Genomic DNA, 10,000 nt, shown 5'->3' on the forward strand with positions numbered 1-10,000 from the left:
AGTATGGCCTTCACCGATGAAAGAAAAAGAAAAAGGGGGGAAAGAGAAAACGACAGCATGTGGTGAAAGAGTGTGTGTGTGTGTGTGTGTGTGTGTGTGTGTGTGTGTGTGTGAGTACGTGCGTGCGTGTGTGTTGTGTGTGTGCGTGAGCGCACGCTCGTGTGTGTGTTGTTGTAGTGTGTGTGTTTGTTGTGTAAGTTTGTGTGTGTAAGTCTGTGTGTGTGTGTGTGTGTGTGTGTGTGTGTGTTGTGTAAGTGAGTGTGTGTGAGGCAGCCAGTGAGGAATGGTGGTGGGTGGGTGTTGTTGATGTTGCTGAACCGAGCGGGTGGTGGGTGGGTGGAGAAGCCTCCGACAGCGTGTGACTGTCTGACAGAGACAGGTAGAAGACACGCAGAGGAAAGAGAGAAAGTGAGAGAGGAAAGAGAGAAAGCGAGCGAGCGAGCGAGCGAAAGTGACCTAACAAGTTCACTTCTGGAACAGTCGCGGAAAAAGCAAGCAGAGCTTGTGAAGTGAGAACAGAGAGGAGCACAGAGAGAGAGAGAGAGAGAGAGAAAGAGAGAGTGGAAGCAAAGAACCAAAGACAACTTTATATGTGTGTATGTGTGTGTGTATATATGCATGATTAGATTCAATTTATCGGAGTTTTTCGCTTCCCTTGGGTCTTTTGGAAAACTATGTGGATGTGACGTTATTGGTTGTTATGGTAACGGGGACATCGGCGAAAATGTCGCAGTGAATTTTTCATTTTTTCTTTCTTTCTTTTTACTCTGTTTCCCCACACAACCCTTCAGGCCAGTGAACTGTGTGTTTGGTGATTGCTTTCCAAATGGAGGCGTTACAGTTGTGAGGGAAATCGTTCAAACAGGTGGTGAAACGTTCAAAACAAGAAACACCTGTTTTTGTTTTTTCAGGTAATGCACGGGGAATAAAAGAAACCAGAAACCAAAACCGGTAATACAAACAACAACAAACGACCAAGAGTGAGTCGAAAGTAAGAGAGCTGAGGTTGAAAAAGAAGAAAAACAAACAAACAAACAACAAAAAAACAACCAACAACAACAAAAAATGTCACATTCAGAGACATTTTTAACCGCGCTTTTTCTTAAAAAAAAGTAAACGAATCAATAAACGAACGAGCAGATGTATCAATCAGTGAATGAATAGAATAAACGCAACCAACAAATATAAATGGGCGGAATAAATGTATTTCTTTAAAAGTACCCGTTGCTTTCACACTGACTGAGTCCTTCGCCTCTAGTGCGAGGAAAAGTGAGATCTTCAGAGTTGTCGACTTCTTGTTGGTTAATCATTCAAGACGATCAGCCTCTTTTCACTGAAGCGCAAATTTGTCTCCTCCTCCTCCTCCTCCTCCTTCCTTCCTTCCTTCCTCCCTTCTTCTCGTGCTACAGACAACCAGCCTCCAGAGCACCGTAAGTGCAGACGTTCGCTGCACTGTTGCAGCACCAACTTGAGAGAGAGTGAGAGAGAATAAAAACAATTCTCATGGATTTCTCCACAGCCGTCGCCTTGGCAGGAACAACCACCACTACTACCACCACCACCACCACCACTACGGACTTACCACTTTCCGTAGAAGGAGGAGACCACTACTACAGCACCTTCTCCTTCCTCAGCAGCAGCGACACCCACAACCTCCACGACAACAACACCATGACCTTCTTATCCTCGCTCCTCAACATCACCGCAGCCTCCGCAGCGGCAACGCCTGGGGAAGATGACCTGGGCCTGGGTCTGGTCATGAACAACCTCAGCAGCAATCCTCAGAACGTCGACGACAACTCCTCGGGCCCGGTGTTCACCACCCCGGCCTACTGCTACGCCTGGGTGACTCTGACCAACCTGCTGGTGCTGGTCACCGGGGTGGTGGGCAACGCCCTGGTCATCGTGGTGGTCATGTGTGTCCGGGACATGCGCACCCCGACCAACCTGTGCCTGATGAACCTGAGCGTGGCCGACCTGCTGGTGCTGCTCATCTGCCAGCCCTCCGCCCTGCATGAGTTCTACGAGCAGGAGAAGTGGATGCTGGGCGCCTTCATGTGTGAGTTATCTGGTTGTTGGTTTTTTGTTGTTTTTTGTTGTTGTTTTTTTCATTTCATTTTATTTTTTTTCAAAGGTGGAGAGGGTAGGGTAGGATTGGGGGCCTTCGTGTGTGAGTTATTGGTTGTTTATTTCTATTATATATTTTTTTCTCAATAGAAGGGGGGAGGGGTATGGTAAGGGGCGACGTTTTGTTTCGATTGTAAACACACATTTTCTAGGGGTGGGGGTGGGGGTAAAGGGGTGTTTGTTTCATTTTCTGTTTTGTTTATTTCCTCTTTAGTTTAATTTATTTACAAATACTATTATCATTATTTCTATGATTTATCCTTATTATCAGTTTACACGCTTTTCTTTTGGGGTGGGGTGGGGTGTTCTTGGGTCCTTTTTAGCGGGAGGGATGGGGGTAGGGGAAGGAGGAGGGGGGGGGGACGGTGGTTGTTTTGCGAAAGTTTCATTTGTTTGTAGTTTGTTTCATTGCTGTTGGCTTTCTCCTTCTCCTTCTTCTTCTCTTCCTAATTCTCCCCCTTCTTCTTCTTCTTGATGCGATGGTCAGGTAGATATCTGCTCTTGTTTTTTTCCCCCCAGGCAGATGTGGAGTAGCATTTTATATTTATCATGGAACGGTACATAAGCTTTTGACACGTCAGTGAAACTGAAACTGACAGTGTCTGTTACTGACCTGCAGAGCTGACACAAATTCATTGTTGTTAGTTGCTTGGGTTGTGGCACGACTGGTAAGTTTCGGGTGGAGTTCGGGATCGTTTGGAGCCTGTTTGGGTTTTGGTTGGTTGGTTGGCTGGGTGTAAAAGTGATGGCTATTGGGTGTTTGATTAAATGGTGGCTGCTGGATTTTTTTTTTAATGTAAACACATATTCTTTATTTACTCATAATCAAGGTTGTTTTGAAATGTACACACAACACAATTTTTACATATAATATTGAAAAATACAACTCTTATTGAATTGACATATGTCTAGATCAAAGATAATGCCAATCATTAAAAAAAAAAAAGAGGATTGTTTGCATTTGAAAACACTGTCATATTGATTGCGTTTATTTGGTATGAAGCCAATCTATTGGGATAACATTGCCTGCAGGAATCAATAATCTGAACAAGTTTTCTGGCAGTGCTAACGATGGTTGCTGGGTGTTTAAACGGTGGTTGTTGTGTGTTTAAATGCTGGATGTTGAGCGTTATGCTTTGATGGTGGTTGTTGGGTGTTTAAATGGTGGTTGTTGGGTGTTTAAATGGTGGTTGGTAGGTGTTTAAATGGTGGTTGTTGGGTGTTTAAATGGTGGTTGGTAGGTGTTTAAATGGTGGTTGTTGGGTGTTTAAATGGTGGTTGTTGGGTGTTTAAATGGTGGTCGTTGGGTGTTTAAATGGTGGTTGGTAGGTGTTTAAATGGTGGTTGTTGGGTGTTTAAATGGTGGTTGGTAGGTGTTTAAATGGTGGTCGTTGGGTGTTTAAATGGTGGTTGTTGGGTGTTTAAATGGTGGTTGTTGGGTGTTGAAATAGTGGTTGTTGGGTGTTGAAATGGTGGTTGTTGGGTGTTGAAATAGTGGTTGTTGGGTGTTGAAATAGTGGTTGTTGGGTGTTTAAATGGTGGTTGTTGGGTGTTTAAATGGTGGTTGTTGGGTGTTGAAATAGTGGTTGTTGGGTGTTGAAATGGTGGTTGTTGCGTTCTGTTACGCTCCCCCGTTTTCTGGGCCTGTCCGAACCATGTCCCGTCCTTGCTTGCGTCTGTGCGTCTGTCCGTGTATCTGTCTATCTATCTATCTATCTATCTATCTATCTATCTATCTATCTATGTATCTATCTATCTATCTACCTATCTGTCTGCTTGCGTCTGTGCGTCTGTCCGTCTATCTATCTATCTACCTATCTATCTATCTATCTATCTATCTATCTACCTATCTGTCTGCTTGCGTCTGTGCGTCTGTCCGTGTATCTGTCTATCTATCTATCTATCTATCTATCTATCTACCTGCCTGTCTGCTTGCGTCTGTGCGTCTGTCCGTGTATCTGTCTATCTATCTATCTATCTATCTACCTGCCTGTCTGTCTATCTATCTATCTGTTTATCTGTCTGTCTGTCTATCTGTCTATCTACCTGCCTGTCTGCCTAACTATCTATCTATCTGTCTGTCTGTGAGTCTATCTGTCTATCCACCTGTCTGTCTATCTATCTATTTATCTATCTGAGCTTTGTTTGGGCCACAATTATCGTTTCAATGGGTTTTTTTTTTACTTTGGTGTTATTACCTTGCGCATTTCTCTCCTACTGCAAGGTGAAACATTGATTTCGATCAATCTGTTCCCTTTGTTTCTTTGTTTCTCCCTCTGTCTGAGCCCCTGTCTCTTTGTCTCTCCCCCCTTCTCTCACTCTATCTCTTTGTCTTTAACGAACACACACACACACACACACACACACACACACACACACACACACACACACACACACACACACACATCCCCCACATTAGTTATTGTTAAGTAATGGTTGTGGGCCGTTACGGTCTGATGACAAAGTGAGATAAACGCAGAGCACTGTGTGTGTGTGTGTGTGTGTGTGTTGTGAAGGAAATAGATAAGTAAATAAACAAACGAGTGAGCTTACAAAATAATCATTGCTAACATATGTTTCTATGTCAATATCTTTAGAAAGAAAATAATTGTCGGTCGTAAAAAGTGTAAAAATTATATATATATATATATATATATATATATATATATTATATAATAGATAAGCCAAATAAATAGTTAGATAAAAACGAACATATGAGTGGATAAATAGATAAACAAAGCTGTTTGAATTTATAGCTCTGAAATTCTCCATACTTTGTGTGTCTTTTATAAAGAAGAAAGCCTCGTTTGCAAGAGTAAAATAAGAGAAAACTTTAAACGAAATCAGTAATTAGTTTAATTAATTAATTAACTAACTAACTAACAACACTACTGCACTACGTTGCCACGTAATTGTGTACAATCTGCGCGCCTATGGTACAGACAAAAGCGCTTTCCTTCTAGTGACAGAAACACAAGTTATGAAACAATGAAATAGATGAACAAACAAATAGAAAAGTAAACAATAAACGAAGCCACAAATCTGGACATAATTGAAAAAATGTCTTTGTCCGTATCAGAAATATATAGAGAGAGATATAAACCGACAAAATTGCTTAAGTAAATACAGAAATATATAGAGAGAGATATAAACCGACAAAATTGCTTAAGTAAATACTTAATTAAACAATTACAAAAATAGAGAAACTGCAAATTAAACAAATGATTGAAATACAAGAACGAATGCATCCATCCACCCATCCATCCATATATATACTACTCAACACTTATTATTTACTATAACAGAGTGTTCATCATGCCAGTAATGACCAAAATAATTAAGTGGTCGGTGGTGTTGCTTGAACCTGTCCACAAGGCCTACGTGTTGTCCAGTGAGCGATCGCGGATCCACAAAGTGCACAAAAAAACCCCAAAACCCGTGAACTGCATGACCCTAAAAAAAAAAGGCGGGTGAACACTGGTCAGGGGATTTTTTTTACTCACTTGTGTAAACAAAGTGAGTCTATGTTTTAACCCGGTGTTCGGTTGTCTCTGTGTGTGTGTGTGTGTGTGTGTGTCTGTGTGTCCGTGGTAAACTTTCACATTGCCATTTTCTCTGCAAATACTTTGTCAGTTGACACCAAATTAGGCATAAAAATAGGAAAAATTCAGTTCTTTCCAGTCATCTTGTTTAAAACAATATTGCACCTCTGGGATGGGCACAAAAAGAAATAAAAAAAGAAGCCTAATTATATGCAAACTGCATTTACTGTTATATTTATATTTTTTGTATTCTCTAAACTTGGCACTTTGATCTGATATTCTGACACAACAACAAGAGCAGTCATTATTATCATTTTTTGTTCAAACAGGAAGTTCTTTTACTAAGCATGGAAGTTTTATTTATTTTGCAAACGTTTTGGTGCAGATAGAAAAAAAAAGAGGAAAATTACTCTGTAATTAATGCTAGGGGACTTAATTTGCCACAAGTGAGTCTTGAAGGCCTTGCCTCTCTTGTCAGTTCATGTTCTGAGACATGTGTATCGCGGCTTCATCAGCAGTTTTGCACTTCTTACTGTTGCACAGTGGCTCGTCACGTGCAAAGAAGACATCTCTCTGAAGTTGAGATGGCCAGAGGAGTGAGGATGCTGTAAACTGGGGCTACTCAGGGGCATGTGGCCGATGCCCTTGGGGTATCCCAGAGCGTTATCTCCCGCATGTGGAATCGCTATCAAACTACGGGGTCAGCATCTAGGTCAGAATTGAGGATCTGTGCACGCTACTTCGCAAAGAGACGACCGGCATCTCATCCTACAGGCACACCGCAACCCTTTCTGGAACGACACCCAGCTGCAAAGTGACCTCCAGCACGCTACTGGACAGAGAGTATCCACTCAGACGACAAGGAGAAGGGCTTCACGATGCTGGTCTGACCTCCCGAGCTCCAGTCATCAGCATCCCCTTGACCCGGAACCACCGCAGAGCCAGACTGACCTGGGCCAGGGACCATGAAGTTTGGACCTTAGCTGACTGGACTCCTGTGGTCTTCACTGACGAGTCCAGGTTCTGCCTGGACATGACTGATAGACGCAGGAGAGAATGGAGACACCCAAACTGTCGATTCCAGGCAGCGTACGTTAATCAACATGACCGCTACGGTGGGGGCTCCCGGATGGTGTGGGGCGGCATCTCTATGCTTGTGAAAACCGACCTGCATGTGCTGGGAAACGGCACTCTCACTGCTGCCAGGTACCGGGATGAAATTCTAGAGCTCCATGCCAGACCCTATGCTGGTGCCATCAGCGAGGACTTCATCCTAAAGGATGATAATGCCCGGCCTCCTCGTCATGCTCGTATCGTTGAGCAGTACCTCCAGGAGGAAACAATCCAGCGAATGGAGTGGCCGGCAAGGTCCCCAGACATGAATCCAGTTGAGCATGTTTAGGACGTGATTGGCAGAGCTGTACGTGCACAGCAGAACCAGCCACTAACCCTCACTGAGCTTGGAGTGGCCCTGCGAGAAGAGCGGGACGGAATCCCCCAGCAAGAGATCAGGGACCTGATTTACAGCACGCACAGGCGCTGCAGGGCCGTGAGTCAGACTGGTGGAGGTCATACACGCTACTGACATGTCATTTCATGTGCATTTACCAACATTCACTCAGATTTGCAGAAAAAAGAACTTTGTCATTCCATGCCCAGAATTTGCTTCATTTTTTATGGTTAGCTTATTTTTCTTTTTGTTTCTACATCTATTCAGGCAATCTTCCAATGAAATTGCAATGTTTCAAGTTGATTACTGAACAAAGAATGCAATTTATCCATTTTATTTTGAACGAATTTGTGGTTCTATTCATTTTGCATTGTTGAATTTTAATATCTTAAAATTCAAGTGTTGAGAAGTATATATATATATATATATATATATATATATATATACATACATGCTCAACGCTTAGATTATATCAGAGATTTACGAAGCTTACAGTTAGGCCAACAGCAAAGTAACAGCTGTATGATCAATGGTTTCTCCACTGCAATAGGAACTCATATATATATATATATCTGTGTGTGTGTGTGTGTGTGTGTGTGTGTGCGACATTATGGCAGCATATACATACACAGCTATGAATACGCTTCCGCGGCAGGTGCAACCGCCCATATCACACACACACACACACACACACACACACACACACACACACACACACACACACACACACACACACACACACACACACACACGCACACACACACACAGAGCAACTGTAACTGTTTCCGGTATGTTACGTTTTTTGTGACTGTATCAGATTGGACCGATATTGGGAATACCGTAAATATCCAATATCTGTACGTTCGTGTGTGTGTGTGTGTGTGTGTGTGTGTGTGTGTGTGTGTGTGTGTGTGTGTGCATGTCTGTCTGGATTGTTCTTTGTCTGTCTGTCTGCCTGTCTATCTGTCTCCCTGTCTCCCTCTATCTGTGTGTGTGCGTGCGTGTACATATCAGAAAATTGTGTGTGTGTGTGTGTGTGTGTGTGTGTGTGTGTGTGTGTGTGTGTGTGTGTGTGTGTGTGTGTGTGACTCTCTTCCTCTGTCTCTCTCTCGCTCACCCACGCACACACACACACACACACACACATTCTCTCTCTCTCTCTCTCTCTCTCTCTCTCTCTCTCTCTCTCTCTATATATATATATATATATATATATGTGCTTATGTCATCAACAAAGAAATCCATTGTAAAATTCGCCATCTATCTGTATGAGGCATTAAAAAATCAGCAGTTTCATAAAATATGTTGTTGACTGTACGTTTTTGTGTATGCATTGCTAGATTTGTAGTTTAAACGTTTTCTGTTCCACATTATTCTGAAAGAAAAAGGTGACAATTTGTATTGATTTGTGTGTTCACTGCGTCCCTTCATGAGGGGCCACGGCTTTTAATGTATAAAAAAAATGTTCGTTCGTTCTCTCTCTCTCTCTCTCTCTCTCTCTCTCTCTCTCTCTCTCTCTCTCTCTCTCTCTCTCTCTCCCTCTCTCTCTCTCTAGATTAGCAAGGACAGATTGGAAGAATAGGCCATCCCTAAAATTTTAATCTTTGAATAAAAATGTTTTGAGTTCTGAGTTCTCTCTCTTTCTCTCACTCACCCTCCTCTCTCTTCCCTCTCTCTCTTTCTCCCTCCCTCCCTTCCTTCCCCTCTCTGTGTTTTTCTCGGAATGTTCTTTTCTTTCTTTCATTCTGTCTGTCTGTTTGTCTGTAATTCTCTCCTTCTGTCTCTCCATCTCTCTCTAGTTCCCTGCCTCCCTATACCTCTGTCTCTGTCTGTCTGTCTATCTGTCTGTCTGTCTCTCTCTCTTTCTCTCTCTCTGTGTTCACTCCCAACCCCTTACTCCATGTCTTCTGCCCCAAAAGTCTGAAAACAACAACAACAACACATTTTCAAAATGGCAGACATGGGGTGCTTCCCATTGTACACCCTCAGCTGTAAACATCCGTTGCGTGTAGGTGCTGTGGTGTGTGTGTGCAAGTTTGAAGATTGTTGTTATTCTGACATTGATTAAAAACTCTCTCCATACGAACGGCGAAAGAGACGACGTTAACAGCGTTTCACCCCAATTACCGTCATCAAAATATTCCAAGAGGAAGGCTCTTATACTGAAGAGGTGAATGTTGACAAAGAATACCACAATTGTTACGACGGAAGCTAAAGGTTGGGTCATTCAGACACCCACTGGACATCCGAGGGGTCTGTGTAGAGGAGAAGAGAGGACTGGCCGTACTCAGTGAGTTAATCTTCGTTCTTTGTTTTGTTCGTTTTCTTTGCTTTTCTTTTTGTGTGTGAAACTCACAAGTATTTTTTGTCTTTTTTTTCCCCCCCAAATACTGTTCACAACCTCATGTGACTTATTTTGTGCGAATGTTGTCAAGTAGGAAGTGAATAGCATGTACGCATGAGTGAGGAGGAAGAGAGAAGAAAGGATTAGAAGAAGAAGGGGACGAAGAAGACGAAAAAGAATAAGAGCAACAATAACAACAATAACAAGAAAGCCATGGAAACAGCTGAAGAAGAAGAAGAAGATTGATTGATTGATTGAATCTATAATCGGTAAAGAATTAGACGCAGTAAAGGCCTTTTTACAATTCTGCACATAGTACATAACAAGATACGAACATAAATCGAAAATCCTACACAAACACAGATACAGTAGAAATTAGGATACATACAAGTGCATATCAATATAAAAACTTTAAAAACAGCAGATAACAACAACAACGACAAGAAAATTTGGCAAGAGAAGAAGAAGAAGAGGAGGAGGAAGAAGAAGAAGAATGCATCAGCAACAACAAAACATGGCAACGGAAGAAGAAGAAGA

The 10,000-nt window shown here is 42.4% G+C and overlaps 1 protein-coding gene across 1 annotated transcript in view; it reads left to right on the plus strand.

The window, feature by feature from the left end:
• The first annotated feature begins 1,503 nt into the window (after nt 1–1,503).
• LOC143295986 (galanin receptor 2a-like) overlaps nt 1,504–10,000 on the plus strand; it is a 117,622-nt gene continuing 109,125 nt past the window's right edge. The window contains 1 exon segment of the mRNA XM_076607713.1: nt 1,504–2,059. Within this exon segment, the coding sequence (XP_076463828.1) occupies nt 1,504–2,059 (556 nt within the window).

The sequence above is a fragment of the Babylonia areolata genome, chromosome 2 (assembly GCF_041734735.1).
Source record: "Babylonia areolata isolate BAREFJ2019XMU chromosome 2, ASM4173473v1, whole genome shotgun sequence".
NCBI classification, from domain to species: domain Eukaryota; kingdom Metazoa; phylum Mollusca; class Gastropoda; order Neogastropoda; family Buccinidae; genus Babylonia; species Babylonia areolata.